The sequence below is a fragment of the Malania oleifera genome, chromosome 13 (assembly GCF_029873635.1).
Source record: "Malania oleifera isolate guangnan ecotype guangnan chromosome 13, ASM2987363v1, whole genome shotgun sequence".
NCBI classification, from domain to species: Eukaryota; Viridiplantae; Streptophyta; class Magnoliopsida; order Santalales; family Ximeniaceae; genus Malania; species Malania oleifera.
In genome coordinates, this window is record NC_080429.1 from 79,985,559 (window position 1) to 80,012,701 (window position 27,143).

General features: G+C 35.0%; 1 protein-coding gene across 1 annotated transcript in view; it reads right to left on the reverse strand.

Moving 5' to 3' along the window:
- Positions 1–21,362, reverse strand: part of LOC131146126 (G patch domain-containing protein TGH) — a 43,350-nt gene extending 21,988 nt beyond the window's left edge. Inside the window, exons 1-4 of the mRNA XM_058095480.1 lie at positions 20,861–21,362; positions 19,783–19,873; positions 19,589–19,683; positions 12,320–12,423 (exon numbers count right to left, since the gene is read on the reverse strand). Of these exons, the coding sequence (XP_057951463.1) occupies positions 12,320–12,423; positions 19,589–19,683; positions 19,783–19,873; positions 20,861–20,995 (425 nt within the window). The 5' untranslated portion in view covers positions 20,996–21,362. The remainder of the gene's footprint in view (positions 1–12,319; positions 12,424–19,588; positions 19,684–19,782; positions 19,874–20,860) is intronic.
- Between the last annotated feature and the right edge of the window lie 5,781 nt (positions 21,363–27,143).

A 27,143-nucleotide genomic window follows, 5' to 3' on the forward strand; every position in this document is an offset into this window, starting at 1 on the left:
ATAATAAAGAAGGATTTCAAGAAAATAATAGTACAGTGCAGCAGTCATTTTTGTATTTAGATCACAAAGTTTGAACCCAGAATCTCTCTTACCACACCACAACCCTCTACAGTTCTACCACCTGAGCCAAAAAGCCCCAAAAGCTCATGTGTTTTGCACTCTAGATGTGATTCACATTAGCTCATGAAAATATCTATTCTATATATGTTTGTTTTCCAATTTCCCTCAAGTAAATTGGACTTAAAAGACAACTTCTAATTTACATCAAAACAGGGAGATCTTGCAGTAGATTGGTAGCATGACTAGATTGAAGGAGGACCCTCTTTCTGAGGATTTGGATAGAATAGTTCAACTATTGAATGAGTTTGATCAGGTTCTTTAGAGGGAAGAAATCAGTTAGAGTCTTGGAAGAAAAAAACAAGTACATTAAAATGGATTGCGGAAGGGGACTGTAATACTTGGTTTTCCATAGGTTGGGGTAACGGTAGGAGAAGCATGTGAAATTTTGAAGCTTTATGAAACTCCTTACTGAGGAGGAGAATGGTAGACCTATGATTGAAGGCTTAGGATTGATGTATGATTCCCAAGGATCATACTAATGTATGATTCCCAAGGATCATACTAATGCTATTTGGTTAAAGACACCTGATGCGGGACAGAATCAAGGATCTGTAGCCAAGGGAGAGATGAGAACAAACTGAAAAGTGGAAGGAGAAGCAAGAAGAGAGGAGATACAAGGGGAAATGACACATTGATAAGGTGTCACCCCATTTCTCATCCTACATCAATTTTCTCCTTTCAAAAATAACTCAACTCCGTCCAGTTGGTAAGGTACCAAGGGATCCATCACCATGAATGGAATCATCTGGCTTCATAAGAAAGGAACCAGCAATATGCTTCAACTTGGTGAGTGGAACAGCTCGAGATGGCATCAGCTTATACCTCTTCTTCTCAATGGAGAAGAATAAGAATTCTCATATCCATCATGCTTAACCTCCCTATCAAATATCTAAGGATGGCCCAAAAGGGTACAACAAATTTTGCAAGGAAGGATAACACATTGCACTACTTCACAATAGAACCAATCTTGAAGGTACTATTAGAATATCACTTTACCTAAAAGCTTAAGCTGTTAGGTTCCAGTCCAATGATGTATATCAAGCTTTAAAAGTCCCCTACACATGCAGCCCAACAGCACATTTAGAGATAAACACACAATAAATAAAACCCATTCCAAGGAATACAATAATTTTTTTAAAAGCAACACAATAAACGCGAGCAACAAGGCTAGAACCCAAGACCTCATGGTAACCAACTCCAGTACCATGTTAGAATACAACTTTACCTAAAAACTTAAACTGTTAGTTGTGGGCCAACAATTGTTAGTTGTGGGCCAACAATGTATATCAAGCTTTAACAGGTACAAGCAACAATCATGGACCTTCAAGTTGGTATTGTTCACCCAAGCAATATTGTATCGATCTTGATGAGGTTCAACATCCAAATTTAACTTTGACTATAAAGTCAAAACCAAATTACAATTCTACTTCTGACCAATCACCTAAGTTTGAAGGGTGTGGGACCGCCTCCAATCATCTTTTTCTTCAACCTTGTGAGAAGAGAACATATGTTGAAGAACTAAACTGATTTTCATGTTGCCATCATCATCTAAGTCACTTGGAATTTCTATTTCAGCTTCAACTACTTCAATGCCATCTTCTTTTTCTTTTATTGCAACAATCATGACTTGGTTAGGACATTGTGCAGCTCAATGCCTAAAACCTTGAATTTAACGCATTTAATTGATGGTTGGCTCTTAGAATTTGTTCCAGAATGCTCAGGAGTCTCCCAAGGATTATTAGTCTAAACCCCTCTCCCTAATTGTTCAATTGTCTTCTCTCGCACAATTGCAACAGTACTCTTTTTCAACTAAAAGGTTAATGTAGCTCTAGGAGGATTATGCTGCATATCCTCCTCAATATGAGTGGCAACCTGGACTCATAGTAATAAGATGGCTGGCTTCAACCATGTCCCGTACAAAGCTATCATCACATCTTTTCATTCTATGTTAGCACGAATAGCCAAACGATAGAATCTACCAGTGTACTGTGTCTCTATCTTTTCTTTTTGCTTCAAATCAAAGAGTTAAATACGAACACATTGTTGATGATTTGGAGGCACAAATCACTCCTGCATGGCCCACTTCATCTCAACCCACGTTGTAATCTCACTATATCTCCTTCTAAATATCTCCTATTGTGCAATCCATCATATTCGAGCAGTTCCCTTCAATTTTGATTCAGCCACATACAACTTTCTAGCATCATTCTTGTCATACCATCCAAAATAATACTCCAGATACCAGATCATCAAATTCATCAAAGGAACCATCACCATTAAAATCTGAGACATAGTTTAATTCCCTTGCTCAAATGATCATTTCTGCCTTCTCACAACTCAAAAGCATGAGGGACAGCAGCTATACCACCTTCTTGTTTGGTAGGAAAATCCATGGGCCTTTTACCTAAGGCTGCAACTTCGATTGTTGGCCTATTCAAATTATAATAGTAATCTCCAAGGCATTCTCCATGTTTTGTAACCCACCCCCCCCCCCCCCAACCAGATAACAATTCCACCTTTGCAGATAACTCAACAATAGTCACCATGTTGCAATTATATATCACAAAGAAACCTCAAAAAATTTGCTAACGATCCTCAATCTATTCTTGCAAACCAAAAATATGATTCCCAATTTTCAAGAACTATGTTCGGTTCACCTTTGATCTTGAGCATGAAATGAAACATTCATTTAGGAAATCCCAAAAATGCAGCAATAAAACCTGATTTTTTATGCTAGCAGTGACAATTTTCTAGCTTTTCGTATCAAATTAACGCGCGTGCTTGCAATATATCATGCCCACAATCAAAATATCATGCTACATATCAAAATATCATGGAAAAAACCCAAAATATCATGGCTGGATCAATTTATCGTCAAACTGGAAAATAATGGGCAGACTGGCAGGTTTCCTCACATGCGTCACCAGCACATGGGGCATGTGAACCTCTGACGATGAAATTTTGGGCAAAGGTAGATCAGGAGATGGGAATTGCAATGGAGGTGATGATGTGCAGAAATAATCCCAGGAAATTAGGGATTGCAGAGCAACAGCAGGAAAATTTTGTCTGGCAGATGGGACTTCATCAGTGAAGATAAAATTTCAGGGGAAAGGGTTTTGAGGCATTCTGTTTTCAATAGTACGCGTGATGTTGTAAAATTTTGGCTGGAAATTAGGGTTTGGATTTGAGGGGCACGACTGTAATTGGCTGGAAGTTACAGATGAATAGTGCTTCAGGTTTCTGTGATTTTCCTGCAGATTCTGAACTTCTAGTTGGGATTACTGGTTCGAAGCAAAGTTGGCAATCATTGGAAGTGATTTGCACTGATTTTGGTGTAGGACAGAAAGTAGAATTCAGGAATCAGTGAGAGATAAAGAGGGAAACTGAACAGGAATTCCGGAATTCAGAAACGGAGAGAGATGAGGGATAATTGAGGAAGAGAGACAGAAAGAATTGAAAGAAGGAAGAAGAAATAAGAAGGGAGAGGGAGGGAAAATGATAATAGAGACTGCTGCAGGTAGAACAGGTAACATAGAAGAAATTAAAGACAGGTAAGAGTTATTAGACAGAACAGAAAAGAGATGGGCAGGCGGAGAAGGGAGAACAAAAGGAAGAAGAAGGGATTGGAAGGAAAGTGGGGAACTGAAAATGGAAGAACGGAAGTCATCGTTGAGCTCTGATGCCAAATGATGCAGGGCAGTACCAAGAATCTGCAGCCAAAGGGAGAGATTAGAAGAAATTGAAGAAAGTGAGGGGAAGAGAGAATGGAGGAGATAGAAGGAGAATTTGTACATTCACTTTCAATTCAAATTCAGCAATAACCACCTCCTACATGGCTTTCACACACTATCCTCCAACACATGAAATCACACATATACACCTAAAACTACAAGAACTTACAACCACACCACTAAAATACACAAATATTACAAACAAGCCCCCAAACACATAATCCTACTACAAGAAAACTAAACACACACACACACCAAAAAAGAACAACTTACTAACCAAGCACATTTGGGTTTAGGACCCAATGATCGATTGACCCTCTTCTTTGACACAGGCCTCCAAATTGGGAGGAAATTATCCATCCATATACCTGCTTCTCGTAGAAATTGAGGGGGGTGTCGTTTGATATGGAAGGAGTGAGGAGTCTATGGCCTGATTTTTTTTTTTTTGGGGGGGGTGGGGGGGGGGGGGGAGAAGAATGTAAGAGTGACTATATTAGCCTAGCAGGAAATTACAAAGCATATAAAAAGAATACACACCAGAACCAAAAAGGAGAACAGATAACAAATCTGAACAATACTACATAAAGGTTCCACAGCATCTTCCTTGAACATCGAGGCAAATTCTCTGAATAGCAAAGATGGCCACTTCTAGCTCACCATATGTTTATTTTGTCATCGTTTCCACCTTTTCTCAGGTTCACGAGGCATTGCAAATCCCTTCCCCAGCTGAAATAGATGTTATCAATATGAAAGGAGCCGAAAACTCCATTATAAACTTCAGTTGAAAATACCTTCCCCAGCTGAAATAGATGTTATCAATATGAAAGGAGCCGAAAACTCCATTATAAACTTCAGTTGAAAATGAACAGTCAAAAAAGAGGTGGTTCGTGCTCTCATCTCCATTGTTGCGAAGTATACAAACTCTGTTTGTAGTCCCCCCCCCCCCCCCCCCCATAAATTCTATCCAAAGTAGAGGATCTATCATTAATGGCAAGCCAGCAGAAAAAATAATGCCTTGGGATGTTTGTCTTAAACCAGATAATACCCCACCACTGAACTTCAGCCTTTGAATCTCTGATCTGGTTGCAAGATGGGGAAATGAAAAATTACCTGAAGATTTTACGATCCATAGAATTTGATCTTCAGTGTTTACAGTTAGGAAGGCCTTCTGTTTGAGTAATTATTTCTGCTATTCTTGAATTTCTCCTTGGCCAATTCCATCTTTGATATTTTATAATATCGGAAACCTTAGCATTCTGGTATAGCCAAAAATCAGCACAAATACCAGCACCATAGCCACAAATAAAGGGCTTTGGGGATGCCAATTATCATAGAAGAGATAAGGCATTTCCCCATTACCAATTTTGTGTTTTATGCAACTATAAGCGGCCTCCCTTGCTTTTAAGATTTTTCTCCAAGTCCAAGAAGCACTTGGAAGAGGCTTAATTGCCCATAAACTTATATTTTTAAGCTTGAAAACAGAAAACCGTCTCATCTGAAGAGCATCAGAGAAGCTGCAGATTTTCCGAATTAACTTGATTGCTGAAGCCAGGTTCCAATCTGATAAGAGTTTAATGCCCAGTCATCCTTCCTAAAGAGGTCTGCAGACCTTATTCCAACCCACTTTGCAACCAGATGTATTCCATTCATTGTCCTTCCACAAGAATAACTAAATCTTCTTTCAATCTCTGGATTACTGATTTTTGGAGGAGGAGAGAAGAACCCCAGTAAGCTTCAATGCTTAGAAGAACTGATTTGATTAATTGGAGCCTTCCAGAACAGGACAAATGCCTTTAAGTCAAATTGTAGATTGTAGCAGTGATCTTGTCAATTAGGATATTACAATCTTCCTTGCTTATCCTCTTAGTGACAAGAGGTAAACCTGAATGCTTAACAGGCAAGGCACCTTTAGGGATACTCAGAACCCGAGAGATTTTTAAAACTTCAGAAGGAGATATGCTACAGCAAAACCATTCAGATTTTGCAGGGTTGCATTTCAAATGATGTAAAGCATAAAAGAGGTCCAAAGCAAATTTAATATAAGTAACAGAACTTGAGTATCCATGAGCAACGATAAGCAGATCATCAGCAAAGCTTAGATTTGTGATTTTCAAAGAGCTTCATTTGCTATGAAAAGTAAAGTTACCTCTTTCAGCAGCTCTTAGTAATATTCTTGAGAAGATTTCCATAACCATCTCAAATAGATTGGGAGATAAAGGATCTCCCTGAAAAACACCTTTCTTTCCTTTCAAATGCCCTTCAAGAGAGCCATGGATGACAATAGAAAAAGAGTGAGAGCATATGCATTCCTCAATCCAGTTAATAAAATTCAATGGAGTGCCAATACTACACAGAATCTAGAGCCTGATTTTACATGGCATTTTTTCAAGATTGTTGCTAAGTGGTGAACTGTGATCCTATAAAGTGGTTAATAAGTTTTAAAACAAATGGTATGGTTGGGAGGCACATTTATTCTAGTGTTCCTAAGAAGGATAGTTTTATTTAGACCAGAGATTCTAGTTATCAGTTTGTTTTTTGTTTTTAGAAAATCTTGACTAATGTTCTTTCTAGTAAGCTTTGTGGAGTGTTGACTGATACGGTGATACCCACTCTGATACTCAATGTTTTTATCACAGGTCATCAAATTTTGGATATAATTTTGGTGGCTAGTGAGGTCATAGATGATGCTTGAAGGAGTGATAGAAAAGTGATGTTTTAAATTAGTCTTTGAAAAGGCAGATGATCGTGCTTGTTGGAAGTTCTTTGATAGGATCTTGGAAAAGGAATGATTTTTGGGGTACATGGATGAATTGGACTAGAGGCTGCCTTCATCTGTGTCACGGTCCGAATTTTTCACACCGTTGTGAAGGGCCGTGCGGCGCTAGCTAAAGCACTCTTGCTTAACTAGCCAGCCTATTGTTTACCAACATTCATCCACGAAGCACTTTCATTAACATTCAATCAGATAGCAGCGGAAATAATAATCAATTCATGAAAGCCGTGGCAACCAAGCAGTAAATATTGAAGCAAACGTAATTCATTAACAAATCCTCCGTTGACATGTTGTACTTAGCGAGCGAGGCAAGTAGGCTAAGCACGTTGACAATTGCTAGTGAGTTTTACAATGATTGATGAACACTCACCCTCCCCTAAAGAGGTTTTTATGTAATTATCATCCTGCCACTAGGAAACATCAAAGTGACCGAGGAGTCATACTGCCTTATTTGGCTTACAAAGACTCTACTAGCAGAAATTAACCCTACACTAGTATTTACATGATGGAAACCCATCCCAAGCACACGAGATAAGCGGTCATAGGCAAGCATAATGCCCTGAACAAGCTTAGCCCGTGACAATCTGCAGTGTTTTCTGTCAGTCAATGGAGAGACCAATTATTGGGTTAAAGCTCAACGGGTGTTAGGCAAAGAGGATCCCTTATTACTTTCTTTTCACTCCAGTGGCGTATGTGTTCAGTTGGATGATGAGTAGAGAGGGGTGAAGATGCATGCAGTGCAAGGGATTTGTATGACCTGTAAGATGTGTCTATTTCTCACTTACAGTTTGCAAACAATACCATTTGTTCCACTCCAGAGACTTTGGTGTAGTTTCTCTAATTTGTGAGTATTTTGCATATCTTTGAGAAAGTCTATGGATTGAAGATTAATTTGTCCAGGAGTATAAATCCAGTATTTTTACCCATAAAGATTTGGTGACAGGGTGTAGTGCTCAAAATTGACCTCTTAGGCATTTCCTTGAATAGTAATCTGCATGGTTTTAAAACCCAGACTGGGACCGGCCGGTCCGACCTGGTTCAACCGAAACCAGTGATAAGGCTGGTCCAGTCAATGCCCCAAAACCAGATTTAATGCAAACTGGTATTAACCCGGCTGACCCAGTAATATAACCGGACCAACCTGGCCAGAACCAAAGTCAGCTGTGGGTCAACCCAGCACCTCACCAAGAAAAAAGGTAATGTGAAAACAGTTTGCAAACAATACCATTTGTTCCACACCAGAGACTTTGGTGTAGTTTCTCTAATTTGCTGAGTATTTTGCATATCTTTGAGAAAGTCTATGGATTGAAGATTAATTTGTCAAGGAGTATAAATCCAGTATTTTTACCCATAAAGCTTTGGTGGCAGGGTGTAGTGCTCAAAATTGACCTCTTAGGCATTTCCCTGAATAGTAATCTGCATGGTTTTAAAACCCAGATTGGGACCGGCCGGTCCAACCTGGTTCAACCGAAACCAGTGATAAGGCTGGTCCAGTCAATGCCCCAAAACCAGATTTAATGCAAACTGGTATTAACCCAGCTGACCCAGTAATATAACCGGACCAACCTGGCCAGAACCAAAGTCAGCTGTGGGTCAACCCAGCACCTCACCAAGAAAAAAGGTAATGTGAAAAGAGTGGTAAAATATAGTCCCCACCTGACTTGAACCTGGGACACACGCCACACACCATTCTTTCAACTATGAGCTACCACCATGCCCACTTCACTTTGTTGGATCTCTTCCAAGTATTATATTATGTTATATATATATCCCACACCAAATTAAACAAATGGTTAATTGAATCTAAACATTTTCTACAATTTGTTTCAAAAAAAAAAACTTTGAATCCCCTCATAATATTTTATAACAATAATTAACAGATATAATAATTAATAAGTTTCAAGATTTTTTTTTTTTGAACTCCTCCTAATATTTATAACAATAAATATAAGAAACCTCTATTTTTTCACGTAAGACATATTAGTAAATCTAACTAGCTAATAGGTTATATGGCCATTATTTCTGAAATATTTTAAATTAGTGCAATAATATTTTTTATATATAATATATATAATGTCATGCTGACATACCAGTTCAACCAGCGGTCAGACCGGCGCCACTTCGACTGGCCTGACAGACCCAGGGCCTTTTCCGGGTTGAACACTGGTAAAGGTTTTAAAATTATGGTAATCTGCCATTTCTTTTTGGGAATAGTGGTTGAGAAGGCTTCTTGGAGGTCAGAAGGATGGAAAGGTTCCTACTTTACATTACGGGGTTGGGTTACTTCAGTTGAGGCCTGTTTTCCTCTATTCTTTTGCATAATTAGTTTCTATTCACAATAGCTATGCAAATAGCCAATCAGTTAAAGAAGATGATGAGGGATTTCTTATGGTCCAGTCTAAGCCATACTCAAAAGATCATCTAGCTGGGTTGGAGACTGACTGCAGATCTAAGAGAGGATTGGACCTTGGCAAGCTGGTGTCAAAGAACATTTCCTTAGTAGGGAAGTGGTATGGTGATTCCCTTAGAATCCGACTCCCAGTGGCATAAGGTAATTCATATCAATCATTGGCCTCAACTAAATAAGAGGGATGCTATTCCTGAACCTTGGTTGAATGCTGGGGAGGCTAGCCCTTGAAATTTTGTTTCTCAGGTTTCACATCTTTTCTTCCTCAGGTAAGGTATTAAGTTGCTATTGTGTATTGACAAGAAGGTTTGATTTTGAGAGGATTCTTCGGTTGAGGAAGGTCCTTTCTTTCAAGCTTTTTCACTGTCTTTCATCTATCGAGTCTCCATGATGCTCCTATTGTAGATTGTTTCCTGCCAAAATTCCCTCTAAGATTAAGGCTTTTATTTGGTTGGGCGTTCATCATAGAGTTAACACCAACAATCTGTTGCAGAGTTGGAGACCTTGAAAGACTTTATCTACAGATGTTTGCACTCATTGTTTTGATTTTTCCTGCCTCTCATCTTTTCTTGCATTGTTCTTTCTCTTGGAGGGTTTAGATTCTGGAATAAACTGTATGGCTCTTTTGCAGAGAGCTGCGTTTTCCGAAAATCAGTGGAGAATCTGTTGGCTATTTCCTTTACAGCATTTGGTGCTAGAGATGGTTCGGCTTTGTGGAGCTGTGGGTTGTTTGCTGTTCTGTCAAGTGTTTGGTTGAAATGGGGAACTGATATCTTTACAAGGAAGAATAAGACTCGGTGTATGCTTTGGGATAGGATTCAGTATATGGCCTTGTTATGGGCTTTTGCTGCAGGTTGTTTTAAGGGAGTGCATTTTTCAGATTTAAAACGTGACTGTATAGCTGTGTTATTTTGATTGCAATTTTTTCCTCTTTTTCATTTTCTAGGATTTCTTATGCTCATTTTTGTTCATTGATTCTTTCTTACCGAAATGTGTTAGTCTTTCTATTAAAAAAAACATATATTTTTTTTAAAATTTGAATGAGAGGAAACCAGTGATCTTATTTTACCATTGAGTACTTTCATCTCCTTTCATTTTTCAGTGGGGAGATAGAAAATATTTTGGGTTTTGGACTCTTCCCATAATTTTTCCTTGCAAACTGTTTTTTTCCTGTCCCTCACATGTTCCCAACAATACTCCTTTCCATGTATATACCTCTATTTGGAATTCTAAAGCCACGTTTAGTTTGCGAATAGAATAAGGTGTTAAATGGAATAGCAATTGCATAGGATATGATAGTTTACAATAGAAAAGGTGGTGCAATTCTCTAAAGCAATTTCTTCTATAGAAAAAGAATATTTATTAGAATAAGAAAATGTACAATGAAAAGGGCAACAAATCCACATAAATAAGGGAAAACAAAAAAATAAATACAATCAGCTCAATGAAGCCTTCCAATCGCACTCAACATCATCAAAACAACTACCCTTAAAACAGCCTGCACTAAACCTCAAAGAAATGTCAAATACTGCCACCTGTCCCAGAGCAAAGGTAAAACAATTTCTTTCCAGATAAAATACGAAAATACTGCTATAACCAAATCCCCGACAAACCAGCAAGTAATACACACCATCACAAAGTACCACCGTCCTTACTCCCCCAGTCTCTCGGAATCCTGCAAAAGAAATACTCAATAGCTCTTCCACCAACTTCAGGCACGCACGAACCTAGGTCTATTCCACATGCCCAAGTAAATGAACAGGGAAAAAATGAAAACAGCCTCCAAACTTTTACAACACAGAAAACACACATCATGGGACAAAGTTTTGAAAGCACTATTCTCCGTAGCAGACTAGCAGATTGTTGGTGTAAACTAAGGACCACCGAACAAACAAGTACTTTAGATCTTAGAAAGGGACTTTGGCTTCCCAAATACAACAATGAAGGGGCAACGAGGCATCACCCCTGATAAGGTGACAAACAAAGGATGTACAGGAATATTCACCAGAAGAATCCAAAACCCACATTCTTAATTAAACCCCCCCCCCCCCCCAAATTAGAGATATGACAACCCTCCAACATGACAGCCAAAGAAGAAAGCTCCTCCATCTCCCTATCATTCAAATCCCTCCCCAAATGAAAGTCCCAAGAAAAAAAAATCGCCATCCAAAGTTAGAAAGGATGGAAAAATTTATTCCAACTAACAAGGACTGACTAATCCCAAATTTTACTAGGGAATGTCTATTCCTATCCTATTCTCTGATGGTTGGAATAACACTAGCTTTGCATGGTCACTTGCCATAGAATGGTACCCTCTTTTTTTAGTAAATTATTACATCCCTATACATTAAATATTTCACTCCCATTCCATCCATTCTATGCACCAAATGTAACACAAGATTTTACCCAAAATCAAGGCTTCCATGTGAACAACAGACCTTGAAGACTTAATACTGACAAACTCCTTCAGAGGAGAAGGCCAAATAAAGATTTGACCCTTGATGTGTATATTCTTTGTAATCAAAATGGTGAGGGTGCCACTCATTTTTAATTTGTTCCTCTTCATGAGGAATTTGGAACACGTTTGCTGTTTTTGGAGAGCAGCGGGTTTGTCCTTCACCTTTGGAGGAATTGTGTTTGCTTTCTTTTAGAGGTTTTTGTAAAGGGAAGGGGAAGAAGGTGCTCTGGTGAAATCATGCGTTTGCCATGATTTGGTGTATTTGGTCACAGTGCAATGCTAGAATCTTTAAGGATTATGCTCTTTCTGGTGATTATTTATCTTTAAGGATTATGCACTTTCTGGTGATTAGTTGCCGTGTACAGTGGCCTCCTTGGCATCAGCTTCAGCAAATGGCTTCTCAAAAGGAACTTTTTGGCTGATTTGCAAGGGGACTGATCGGCTGTTCTTCATTAGTTATTCAGGAGTCCTTTTTTCATTGATGAACCTCATGACTTCTTTTTATTCTTTTTGCATTTTCTTTGAATAATGTCTCATCCTCTATTTGTGTATTTTTTTTTCTTCCTTATTAATATGTTAGCTGCCCATCCAAAAAAATTGTCAAAAGAATACCTCAAAAACTTTGGCTTAGAATGGAAGAAATTGCAAAACAAACTTCCACTCCATGATCAGCAGACATAACTATGTGCATCACAATAATATCATTATTTACTGACCAGTGCAACAGGGAATTGGAAAAAGGTAAAATATCAGAGTAGTTGTTTTCAACTTCAATTCTGCTGCAAATAATCTCATATCAATAAATACACATCATAAGCACTTGGAATGACCTCTTCTCTTGTTCCTTCTCAGCTTGTTTACGAGCTATTTCTGCAGCAGTAAATCCAAATGTATCAAACTGGGATGATGTCCCCAAGGAATGGCCTTCCAATTCCTAAAATACAGAAGAACGGGATATCAGATAACTGGAATAACAATTCTGCAGTCAGAATAACCACCACCACTAACAACCACCAACAATGCGGCATTCTATTAAGAAATCTAACACACTAAAAACATTTGTTACATCCATCAATACATGTGCCAACCATACAAAAATCTGAAACAATGTCGAGGTCACTGTTTTCCTTTTGTAAGTCAATGAAATAAAAGCAATAATCAGGAGAACATTCAAAATAGAAACAAATATTCATCTTTCAAAAAAAAATAATAACAATAACTAGAAACAAATGGTTTGAGTGCTTCAAATCAAATTATCTTTTCAATAACACGATCATCAATGCAAATTCATAAGTAGTGAACAGGGAATGCATATTTTATTGAAGAAGAAGAAAAATCATACACTATTGACTCATAGAAGCACGACCAAACCTCATCACAGAAAGGGATAAAACACTAATTCAAAATCAGCTCATCTCTTCAAAACTGATCACTGAATTACATTGAGAATATTTAAATAGGGCTATTGCTTGAGGATAAAGAATCCTACTTCTAAAACTAGGAAACAAATTTCAATCCTAAGGAAATCTCCTAAAGTAAAAAAAGTAAGGGAAATTTTCCAATAAAATAAAAGTAGGATCTTGCTAAATGAAGTGAGATATGGCATCCCCCTGTCTCTAAGTTGCAGCAGAGAAACACCTATGGGTGGGGTCTAGATCATAGCTTCAAAAGAGTTCAACCACAAACGACAAGAGGATCTAAAAGCTGAAGAAGGATTTCAATTGCAAAGAACAACTGCATCTCCATGAGTAACGACTGCACATCATATCTCATAAAACTGACAATAATGCTCAACGAATCATAAATCATGTGGTTTTGGAACTGCCAAGGTCATCCAACAATAATATCACATGTATTCAGGTCACAAACTGGAACGGACAACATGTCGAACTGTAAATCAATCAACACAATACAAGAAGTAACAGCTGCAAAATGAGATCAAATACCACGTAAGGGGATGTGACAGCATTGTATTAGAGGTAGCTCAAGCTGGTGAACAACTCAACAAGAAGAGATTCATGGAAGCTCCTATATCAACAATAGCGTGAATCTGCTATTGTTTCCCATTATGCACAACAATACCTGTTCGATAGAACAACACTGCATTCAATTTAGGAAAATCTAGGACCTTTTCCTGACACACGCTGAAATGCAATCATCACAATCATAAGCCTCAAATACTCATAACCATCAGAACTTCCATACTCAGCTGCATTACAAACTTGGTTTTCCACAGTAACCAGTGCCATAGCCTCTGGAGTGTGAATATGGTCTAGGTAATTTCTAATCATCACAATCATAAATCTTATTGAAGTCCATTTTAAAAATTCAACACTCATCAACCTTCTACACTCATTCGGGCATCTCATTAATAAATTGTAATCAAGAGTCAAGACCACATCTAAAATATACCATTCACAAACACCATTTGAATGATAGAAATGATATTCTAGAGGGATCCATGAAGCCCTTAAAAACAAATATAAACTATAATCTTATAAATGCTACTCTCTCTCTCTCTCTCTCTCTCTCTCTCTGAGGAAGCATAGCTATGAAGGGAAAGTATAACACACAGTAGCCAGAAAACACTAACACCCTAGCAAACTATGTATCTCTCTCTCTCTCTCTCTCTCTCTCTCTCTCTCTCTGAGAGGAAGCAAAGCTATGAAGGGAAAGTATAACACATAGTTGCCAGAAAACGCTAACACCCTAGCAAATTGTCTCTCTCTCTCTCTCTCTCTCTCTCTCTCTCTCTCTCTCTCTCTCTCTCTCAGCAAAGCTATGAAGGGAAAGTACAACTCATAGTTGCCATAAAACGCTAACACCCTAGCAAACTATGCATCACTGTGAACATTCCAGAACATGGTACATTTTCATTATGAAATGCTATATCTAACAATCCAAAGTCTCTCTCTCAAAGCTATTAAGGGAAAGTACAACTCATAGTTGCCGGAAAACGCAAACACCCTAGCAAACTATGTATCACTATGAACATTCCAAAACATGGTACATTTTCATTATGAAATGCTATATCTAACAATCCAAAGTTCTCTCTCTCCCTCTCTCTTAGAAATGATATTCTAGAGGGGTCCATGCAGCCCTTAAAAACAACTATAATTATAATCTTATAAATGATAGTTCTCTCTCTCTCTCTCTCTCTCTCTCTCTCTCTCTCTCTCAAAGAGGGAGCAAAGCAATGAAGGGAAAGTACAACTCATACTCGCCAGAAAACGCTAACAATCTAGCAAACTATGTATCACTACGAACATTCCATAACATGGTACATTTTCATTATGTAATCTCTCTCTCTCTCTCTCTCTCTCTCTCTGGAAGCAAAGCTATGAAGGGAAAGTACAACTCATAGTTGCCAGAAAACGCTATATCACTACGAACATTCCAAAACATGGTACATTTTCATTATGAAAAGCTATCTCTCTCTCTCTCTCTATATGAAGGGAACGTACAACTCATAGTTGCCAAAAAACGATAATACAAACTATGTAACACTATGAACATTCCAGAACATGGTACATTTTCATTATGAAATGCTATATCTAACAATCCAAAGTTTTAATTCAATATTTGTCACATAACATAACTTTTTGTGTGCTAAAAGTGAGAAATCATCACATTTTAATTCTATTTCAGTCATTATTAATCTATTTCACAGCAGAAAATATTTGTCACATAACATAGCATTCATTTTTTCGTCGCCCCGAAGAGACGCGTTGTGTTGGCACCCGGGTACGGTGTCAAATATGCGAGGGTTCCTACATCATTCTGGATGTGAGCAGGTAAAGACGTTAGTTCAAGAAACTAGGATTAGATTAACAACTTGGAATATAGGGACACTTATGGGTAAAAACATGGAAATTGTGGAAACAATGACCAGAAGAAAAATTAATATAATTTGTCTTCAAGAAACTAAAAGGGTGGGGGAGAAAGCTAGAGAAATTGATAAATCAGGATTTAAACTTTGGTACACTGGAAAAGAAAAACATAAGCATGGAGTAGGAATCATTATAGAAAAAAACTTAAAAGATAGCTTTGTTGATGTAAATAGAGTAGGGGATACAATTATAAAACTCAAGCATGTATTTGGACAAGAGACAATAAATATCATTAGTGCTTATGCTCCTCAAGTCGGCTTAGCAGAAAATCTTAAGAGACAATTTTGGGAAGATATGGATAGTAATATACAAGGCATACCAGGGACTGAGAAAATATTTATACGAGGAAATCTGAATGGACACATTGAAAAGGATAATAAAAATTATGAGAGGGTACATAAAGGATATGGATATGGAGACAAAAATGAGTTTAGGGAGATGATCTTAGACTTTGCTGTGTCATATGAATTTAGTATAATGAATACTTGTTTTAAGAAGAGAGAAGAATACTTAATAACCTTTTAAAGTGGACAAAATAGTAGTAAAATATATTTTTTTAACTAGGAGGGTAGATCGTTTATCATGCAAGGATTGTAAAGTTATTCCAGGTGAAAGCCTAACCACACAACATAGAGTCTTAGTGTTAGATATATGCATTAAAAAATGGAAGAAAAATGATAAAATACACCAGTGTAAGAGAACTAGGTGATGAAACCTAAAAGGAGAAAATATAATAAAATTTAAAGATAAAATGATCAAAGATGACAATTGGACTATAGAGGATGGGATTGATACAAATACTCTTTGGAGTAGATTAGCTAGCTCTATTAAAAAGATAACAAAAGAGATTTTAGGTGAATCAAGGGAAAGATTCTTGAATAGCAAAGAAAGTTGGTGGTGGGATAAAGACGTACAAAAAGCCATTAAGACAAAAAGAATTTGGTATGAAACATGACAAAAATGTAGAAACAGGGATAACTTTGAAAAATATAAGGAGGCAAGAAAAGATGCAAAAAAGTTCGTTAGTGAAGCTAAATACAAATCATCTAATAGTTTGTATGATAAATTAGATACAAAGCAAGGGGAAGGAGATATATTTAAAATTGCTAAAGCTAGAGAAAGGGAGAGTAAGGACTTAGGAAATATAAAATGTATAAAAAGTGAGGATAACATTGTCTTGGTTAAGGACGAAGACATTAAAGAAAGATGGCAAAGTTATTATTTTAGTAAGTTGTTTAATGAAAACCAAATAGAAGGCTTAAACTTAGAACTGTCAAATGAGGAAAAGACTAAAAATATGAAATTTATTTGCAAAATTCGAGTTAACGAAGTTAAGTTTGCACTAAAAAAGATGAAAAATGGGAAAACTATGGGACCAGATAACATCCCAATTGAAGTTTGGAAATGCTTAAGTGATAACGGAATTATATGGTTAACTAATTTATTTAATACAATTATAAAAACTAAGAAAATGTCAGATGAATAGAGGAAAAGTACTTTAATACCTATATACAAAAATAAAGGAGATATTCAAAATTGTAATAACTATCGTGGAATTAAACTTATGAGTCATACGATGAAACTATAGGAAAGGGTAGTTGAACAAAGATTAAGGTTAGAAACGAAGGTCTCAGAAAATCAATTTAGTTTTATGCCTAGGAGATCTAAAACAGAAGCTATATATCTTTTAAAAAGATTAATGGAAAAGTTTAGGGAAAAGAAGAGGGACTTGCATATGATATTTATTGACCTTGAGAAAGCATATGAAAGGATACCTAGGGAAGTTCTATGATGGGTTTTAGAAAAAAAGGGTGTATGTAGTAGGTATACTAATGTCATTAAGGATATGTACAATGAAGTAATGACTAATGTAAGGACTATAGATGGAGAAACTAGAGAATTTCCAATCACCATAAGTGTACATCAAGGGTCTGTTTTGAGTCCTTATCTTTTTACTTTAGTAATGGACCAATTGACTAAGAGTATTCAAAAGGAGGTTCCATGGTGTATGTTGTTTGCAAATGATATTGTATTAATTGACGAAACTAAGGACGGAGTAGAGGCTGAGTTAGAATTATAGAGAGAAGCTTTGGAATCTAAAGATTTTAGGATAAGTAGAAATAAGACAGAATATATGAAATGTAATTTTAGTAATGATAGGAGGAATATTGGAGACAAAGTTAAACTTGATGATGAAGAAATAAATAGCACTTGTAGATTTTGATACCTTGGATCTATTATGCAAGCTAAAGAAGAAATTGAAGATGATGTAATGCATAGAGTTAAAGCAGGTTGGGTAAAATGAAAAAAGTGCTTTAAGTGTGCTTTGTGATAGTAAATACCCTTAAAATTGAAAGAAAACTTTTATAGGACATCTATAAGACCAGCTATGCTATATGGATCGAAATGTTAGGCGACAAAAAAACATAATATCCAAAAAGTAAAAGTTATCAAGATGAGAATGTTTAGATGGATGAGTGGTACAACATTAAAAGATAAATTAAGGAATGAACATATTCGTGGTAAGTTAGGTGTAGCTCCTATAAAAGATAAGATAAGGGAAGGACGACTCAGATGGTATGGACACTTGCAACGTAGACCACATAGTGTACCAGTGAGTGAGTTAGTTATTGTGGAGGACAGTAGAAGGGGTAGGGGTAGACCTAAAATAACTTGGGATGAGATAGTGAGTAAGGATTTAATATCCCTAAATTTGTCAAAAGAAATGGTCCATGATCGCATAAATTGGCAGAAAATGATTCATATAGCCGACCCCACCTAGTGGGACTTAAGGCTTGGTTTTGTTGTTGTTGTTTTATAGCAGAAAATATCTACTAGATTTAAAGACACCTCACCACCCTTTCCAAAATATACAAGTGTGGTTACACTTTTTTTTCACTGATATTTTACTTTTGTATACCTCTAACATCCCACATTTTAGAGCATGTGCCATACTACAATTTTGTTCCCATTCCACAAATCAAAATGATCCGCCTTCTGGGTAACATTGGTATAACTATTACCAGCACAATAAAGTGCAATTCACAAGAGGGGAAAAACACATAAAAATTTTCTATTAAAAAGTGATCTTGCTAAATGAGCATGTTTAACAACCACATTAAATAGACTGAGCTTGATTTAATTTTACTAAAACATATATTACTAAATCAGAAGCATGTTTTAAAATATTATCAATGCCAATTGTATGTTTTCTTCTTTTCTTTTTTTTTTTTTTTTTGAAAAAGAATTTTATCAAGCAAGTACAAGAAGTTAAAAAACTAGAGAACAAGATATCCTCCAACAATATAAAAAATAAAAAATAAAAATTGCAAGAGAGTTACCCCCAATCTCTTTGCAAATTAGTCAAATAAAACCCCCAGAACATTCCGGAGACTAAAGACTAACAGGAAAAAAGAGAAACCACTCTATACTGTAACAGAGAAGAAGGCATGAGTGCATGATCTTCAAAAATTCTAGCCTTCATTTCCATCAACATGTGGGTGTGGGTTTAGAAAGGATTAAGAGGATAAGCCCAGTCTAATATAGTTAACAGAATGGAATCAGTCGATTGAGGTTTTCCAGCCTGCATCTGATGATCTCTAATATTAATATTCACTGGGAAAACACATAAAAATTATAACACAGTAATTAGATCTTCCACCCCATCTATACCTTTAATTACCATAGAGTGGTCACCTCTTAAATCCTAAAGTATTTCTTTCTAATATTATAATAAGAATGTTCTTTAAGAAGCAAAATACCAATTTTATACAAACATAAATATAATATAGACATTCTATAGAATATGAATAAACAATACAATATATTGACTATTAATACATGATATGCATATGCTACAGAATATGCGCACATGCTATACAATCATGCATGCTATATAATATACACATACGACATATATCATATAACACATGCACACATATTGTGAATTAAGCAAAGATCTTTCTATTCATACCAGTGCTCAACAGAAGATATACGAAAAAACAAGAAACAAAAAACTAAACACCGCCCATGTCAACATAAATATATCTGATACGGTAAAAAGAAGATGATCTATCTAAATCCAGGATAGAAGGTTACAAATGGACTTGCACAGAAGTTATAATTCTACTTTCTTGGTTGAAGCTCAAAATGTCAAAATAAATCTTAAAATCACATTGTCACAGAAGTGCATAAATAAAAACAACATACAGCCTTCTCATCGTCATCTAAGAAGTTCAAAATACTCTGCTGTTTGACTTCAGCTCTGTTTTTCCGGGATGATGTAAATGACTGTGGAGCCCATCCTGCAATACATTTGTTTCACAAAATATAATAAAGATGCAGGCCTTCCAGAATTAAAAAATTAATGAACCATTTTAATTAAAATGTGAGTAAAATTGCACCCTCTTTAGAGCCCACAGTGTTGTAGTAACCCGCCGAAAAGCCTCCAGTAAATGCTCCATGGAATCTTCTACGTCCTTCTTCATCTATAACCTGAAGTCTCAAGAGGATAAAAGCAGTAAATATTTAATAACTAACTCAATGACTGCTTGAAGGAAACTGTAAATATCAGCTTGTTCATAAGCATGGTGAATTCATAATAGCACAAAAGCATCAGCAAACACATGCAATGGTTAATTCATAAACATACTAAATTCATGTTGGCACAAGAGCATAATCAATCATTTATTCATATGCCTTCTTTCACACATTAAATCAGAACCAATCTTATCTAATAGCATTTCAATTTTTAACCAATTCAAAAATCTTTTAAAATTCAATATGCATAACCTGGATTGCCCCTCCCTTATCTTGTCTTTGACTGGTGATATACCTAGTTTATTGCATATAACCTTATATGTTCATTCCTTAATTTATTCTTCAATGTTATGTCACTCATCCACCTTAACATTCAGATTTCGGCTACTTTTAATTTTTATACACATTATTATTCCTTAGTTGCCCAAAACTCTGATCCCTAAAGCATGGCTGACCTTATAGATAAAAAAGGATTTATGTAGTTGACCCCACCTAGTGGGACTTAAGGCTTGTTCTTGTTGTTGTTGTTGTATGCATAACATGGATTAGACTATTAATTCAAATATTTAAACAGTGATGGATATCATAATACCTTTCAATGGATTTAATTTGCAACATTTTCCTAACTTTACAAGTCATTTTTCCGTATAATCCTCAGTTTGGCTTGCCAAGAAAACATAGTAGTAGTAATAATAATAATAATAATAATAATAATAATAAACACAAACAAACACACACACACACACACAAAATTCATTAACTGAAACAGGAAACTAAAAAGGGAACTGAATACAAGTCCAAACTACTGGAGGCTCCGCTGAAACGGTTTTGCCCATTTTTCTCAAAGAAAAAACATCATAGAGCATAATAATCAAAATTTCCCATGTTTCACAGAAACCAAGCAAAAAAAATTGGCTGTGAACGTGTGAAGATATTTTCAACCTCTTGCTTCCAAGGAGGAAGGCTTCGCAAGTTTCCAGCAGACTCTGCAAGGGCTTTCTTTTTGCGGCTGGTGATATCTTCCTCTCGCTCAATCGGCGTTCCATAGAACACGTAATCTTCTTCGTCCGCATCCATCGTTCTTGTAATTAGAGAATGAAAATGAACCTCTTAAAGATATAAAGAATAAAATAGCGTGAGGGTAACTTAAAACCCTAGAAAATCTACAGAAGAGATTGAACGACGGGAAATGCTCTGATTATTTGGGTTTCCGAGCATGATTGCTGCGAACGAAATATATTGCAACAAGCTGAGAAACCCTTCGTCCACGGGGAAAGAGAGAGAGAGCAGTGCAGGCGTGTAGCGGTGCCTTTGGGCGTGCCCGCTGCGTGCGGGTGTGGGTCGGGTCGCTTGCTCCGGAATTCTCATGTCTGTCCGTGCCATTTCTTTAAGGGCATGTTTGGATTTCCAAACTGGACAACAGAACAACAATGGGCGTTTGCGAGAGGAGTTCAACAATCGAACCACCCATATAAGGGTGGCAACACGCTTCGGAACTCAATGAGTAGCCCCTTATCTATCTATTTAAATTGAATTCGAATTTAGTAGAAGGTAATGTATTTATAAATGGAACGATTCGAACCCAATCCATTTAATAAAAGGATTATATATATACATATATATATATATATAATATTAATTAAAAAGATGTACTATTTTCTATATTTTATATTTTTTGTTAAGATATTAATACATAAATAAAAGAGTTGTTTTTTAATAAAAAAATGTCTCTTTATATGAAATATTTTTAAAAATTAAAAATAAATAAATTATATTTTTAAACGGATTCTTAACACATACCAGTTTATTAAATAGACAATTTTTTGTTTATATCATCAATTAGTAAACGAGTCAACTCGAACTCAAACTTGTTTAACCCCTAACCATTTACAACACGCCTAAACCCGACCTCTAACCCGTTCTGCTACCCCTACACGCATCCAATCCAACCTACTCAAATCAAACCAACCCAAAAAATCAATTTCAAATGATTTATGAGTCAGTGGTCTCCTATTTTATATAATATGATCATGAATCGATTTGCAAGTTTAGCATTTAATCTACTTGACCAATCTAAATTTTGTGTGTGTGTGTGTGTATATATATATTATTGGATGGACATGTGCATTTGGAATGTTTTAATTTAAATGTTTCTAATTTATGTCTGTTTTAGTAATGCTTTTGGATATGATATTTTAGTCATTTTCAAAGATAATTGACATATTTTTTATTTTTTGATTTTATATTGTTAATGATAATTGTGTTAGAAAATAGACATAATATTTTTTTATTAGTTTCGAAACCTTCTTTATATTGTATTATTAATGTGAAATTAAAAATTAAGAAGTACTTCAGTTGTTATTGATACTAAGACATTAATACTACTATTTTTTTTTTATAAGAAGTCTAAAAATTTAATATGTTTAACTTGAATAACATTAGTTTAAGTAGTGTTTTTAATATAACATATGTCATAATGTTTGATAAAAATCTCCGCAAATATTTCTTTGTGTTTTTTTTTTTTTTATTACTTTGCTTTAAAACAAGTAAAATTGTCAACACAAATTAACACACCCAATATTCAAATGGATCCAAACCGACCCATACTACATTCTCAGTTTTTCAACTTAAGATTAGCTATTGAAAACGCTTACAGATTGGTACGAATAAGTCATGCACGGTACCTGAATATTCATGAACACTCTAAAAACTTTTAGCTCACTAAACTTTCATAGTGGCCCCACTTTCACATTCACATAAATAAATTCACCAAGAAAGGATATGAATTTATTAAGAGATAAACTCAATCTCACAATCATTGCAAGTATATTATTTCAACATCATAGGAATGATCAAAATAAATAACAGTGCTCACCAAACACTCAATGATTTGTTATCGTTCATTAAACCTAATTCAAAGGATCTCCAATCACATAAGTTGGGTTGTTATCATTAGCAGTTTATATTAAGAGTTTAAGACACATAATTCTCGATGTTTATTTTCTATTAGTTTTTTAACTAATCCTTTAGCTAAAGAACTCATTAATTAATAATTGCTTCTCAAATCTCATATTCTGATAGTATTGGAACTAGCTACTCCCATATTTTTGTGATCACACTAACATTTGCCCAATTTGACTATTCAATTAGCTTAGGTTAGTCCACAAATATACTAATAAAAACCAATATCATGACTATGTGTCTATTATTTACTTGGACAATGTACTGTAAAATTAAACATCTATGTGCATTATTATTATACTTGAATTAACTTTCCTATGTCATTTAAGGCTTGTAAATTTAAGTGACTTCAGCACCACACTACTTTTCTCATGCAAATAATGTGTCTTGTTTATACATATGTTACTTTGTAAAAACGTTAACAATAATTATCAAGCATATTTAGGCACCATCGTTTATTTCACATATAAATGAAATATCAAAATATTTTAATTAATTGTTTTATGCCAACATAATATAGATGCATTTGTAAGTAATCAAATAAATACTTAGATATTTTAATAGCTCTCTTGCCCTATTCTACTATTATTTTGAATATTGAACTCTCGTAACTTAATCTCCAATTATATGAACAATCATGTAGAGAATTTTAAAAAGTAATTTCAACCCATCTTAAAAAGAAAAAGAAAACAAAAATCCTATCAATACATACCAAGAGAAGACATCATAAAATAAATGATGTCATTGAATTTGGTTGCTTTAAAAAGATGATAATTTAATATGAAAATTATATTCTGAAAATCATGTAGCATATTCAAGATTTACAAATAAGATAATATAATAACCTCAAATTTAAGTATCAAAATTTAAATCTTTAAACAATTGAATAAATAAATGGAGTCATGCTTATTGCAAAATATAAAGTAATACCAACAATTCAAACCAACCTTAATGGAATTGAATTTTTTTTTTAGAAATTTTTTATAAATGCAATTTATTTATTTTTTATTTCTAAATATAGATAATAGAACTCAGCTTTAAAACTGTTGGAAATATAATCGAAGGAAAAAATATTTACTAATAAAATTAAGATTAAGACCTATTTCGCACCTACAAAGGACATTTTTCAATGCATATAGTCACTGCATGCACAACCTCCAAATTACTCAACAAGCTTGATTTTGTGTGCACTCAGAAACACCAAAGTTATAAAGAGATGTAGTATCACTTAGTTACCTAAAAAAATATAAATTTCAAGAAATAGTAGAAGATAAAGTTTTAAAGAAGAAAAATTGTTTCTTAAAATGAAACTTGGTCACAATTTATATAGGTAAAATTAAGTATAACTTCTAGCATCATAAATGCGAAACCATTAAAGTAATAGTTAATATTTTTAAAACATTTAAAATAATATATTAAATTTAATGTATACTTAACTAAAATAAAATCGATGACTATTATATAATATTTATTAAATAGATACTTTTTTAATTCAAAACATCCAACATAATACCAACATTAGCTTCTTGCTAATCTGACAAGATCAGATCGGTTGGAATTTTAAGCTCAACCTAACTCAACCCGGCCCATGAACACTCCTAGCATTCGTAGATGTGCGCAAATTATCAAAAATTGAACCAAAATAAATCATTTCACACTACCATTCGACTTTTTTATTACAATTTTTAGTTTCCCATATCAATTTCGATTTCAGTATTTAAAGTAAAATAATTGAAAAAAAAATGTAGATGTTGCATTTAGAAGCATCAATTTTGGGCCTTAAATTTTGATTTGGATGGATTTGGACAATTTTTTATAAAAAAAAGTTGTATTATACATCAAACTCAAATTTACACAAATCTAAATCCAAGGTCTCTCTCAAACATAGAGAAAATACGTCAAATTCAAATTTACACAATTCTAAATCAAAGGTCTCTTCCAAATACAGGAAAATGTTTTTTATTTAAATTTGAAATTTATGTTTTTTTTTTTTACCTATCTTTGTTATTTGTTTTAAATTTTAAAAATATTTGTTATGGACGATAAATTATAGTTATCTGCAAGGAATAGACAAGAAGATCTCTTAAAGATGTAACTAGAGAGAATTAAAGAGGAGATTACTAGAAGATATGTGACTCTTAACAAAAGGGGGGAGGGTAAAGGAATATTAACTTTTTGTAACTTCCTTATAATTAGGAGATGTTGTTTTGTTGAGTCATATCCCGTTTTGAAAATGACAAATCACAGCATCTCATATGTGTGCTAAGTGTATGAAAAAGTTTATATTTCTATAAGCACAAATGACAGATAAAAAATGGAAGTCGTGAAGCACTTAAACGCGCACACCATTCGACATATTCCTTAGATTATTAAAGAGCAGAAGCTTGAAGACCTTTTGTTTATTTTTCATTTGTAATATTTAATAGGTTTTAAATTGTGCATGCATTTCTTATGATTTGAAATTGAAGCTCACCAACAACCTTAAATTGACCTTAAGAACCCAAGATTTTCATGAAAACCTTTTATTTACAAAGTTAAACTATTACCAAAAGGTTTAAAATGTTTTTGAAGTCAAAACAAGGGTAAAACTCAATTTTACAAAGGGGTTAATTGACCAGCTGTTAAAGCTCAGTCGATCGGATAGTGTAAATGGCCAAATTTATAAAACTCAAATTTACAAAGGTCCGGCAGACCAAATAAGACAAATAGGCATAAAACTCAAATTTACAAAGGCCCGGCAGACCAAAGCAAAAGCCCGGTCGATCGGACTTCATGCGAATGATGATCCGACAGATCAGATCATTGGCTCGGCAGACTGAACCATGCTAAAAAGGAAATCTCGCTTTGGTCGGTTGGTTGGACCCTGGGTCAGTCGACTGGACCTCTCGAGCTGAAGCCATTTTGAGTTCCCAAAGGTCATAAAATTTTGAAATAAATTATTATTAAAATGCCCAATAGTCATATAACGGTCATATTTCATATTTGCCTATAAATATCCTGCGAATTAACTTGGAGAAGGTTAGAGATTGTTATTGAAAATATATTTGATCATTCTTCGATTATTGTTTATATTTTATACTCTTTTTGAAGATCAAATTCTTATTTCTCCAACTTTCATTTTTGAAAAATACTTTTTGGAGAAAAATTTTTAAGGGGTTTCTGGAAAAGGCTTGAACTTATATTCATATTCATATATATTCCTTGAAGGCCTTTTTATTCTTATGATATTTTCAAAGATCAAATTTCTCCTATACTCTTCATTTTGAAAAATCAATTTTGAGAAAATCTTTGAGTTATTTTTGGAGAGCTTTGAGCATATATCCATTCATATATTTTTGCTTGAAAAGCTTCTCATTCTTGATATTACAAAGGTCAATCTTGAGGAAAATCATTTTCCATACTCTCATCTTTTCTTGAAAAATTCTTTTGAGAGGAAAACCCTAACTCTACTGAGCTTCAAATTTAAAATCATTTAAGAGTGCATATGGTTTTTTCTATTGTACAAATTAACTTTTATTTAAGCATTTCAATTGTACACAATTTTTTTTTTAAAACAAGCCCTTCGCAGTTCGGGTTGTGAGCTGTGGCCAAGTGAGGGAACATCATTTGGAGAGGTGGCTCCTCCTAGAAGGAGTGGTTTACGATGTGATCCATACTGAGCGAGGGTACATTTCTCAGAGAGGCATCTTCGTCTATAAGGAAGGAATACACTTTGGATTGTGAACCGTACTAAGCATGGGGTATCTCTTGGAGAGGTTGGTCCGCCTAAAAGGACTGGTGTAACGGGAGGCTCCACTTGATTTGAAGAACTGGTTTAGTGGAAATCTTTGAGGGGTTTGCTCAAGGCGAAGACATAGGTGGGTATAGTTAAACATCGTTAAAATCTCGGTGTCACTCACTCACTCACTCTCTCTCTCTCTCTCTCTCTCTCTCTCTCTCTCTCTCTCTCTCTCTCTTATCTCATTTTATATTTTCGCACGTGTATGTTTGTTTATTTATTGTTGTGATTGTTTGACATGCACGTTTTGATTGAGATATTATCAGTGAATTAGTAAATTAATAAGCAAAAGTTTTTAAAAATCCAATTCATCCCCTCCCTCTTGGATTAAATCATTCCTCACATTTAGTATCAGAGTCAAGTTGCAATAAGTTTAACCACTTTTGTAAAAGATTGCATGGCTCATTTTGGTGTATCTCTGCTTTGTGAGGGTCGTTCCTTTACAAGATCTCCAATGTTTTATGGTGTAGATTACACTACTTGGAA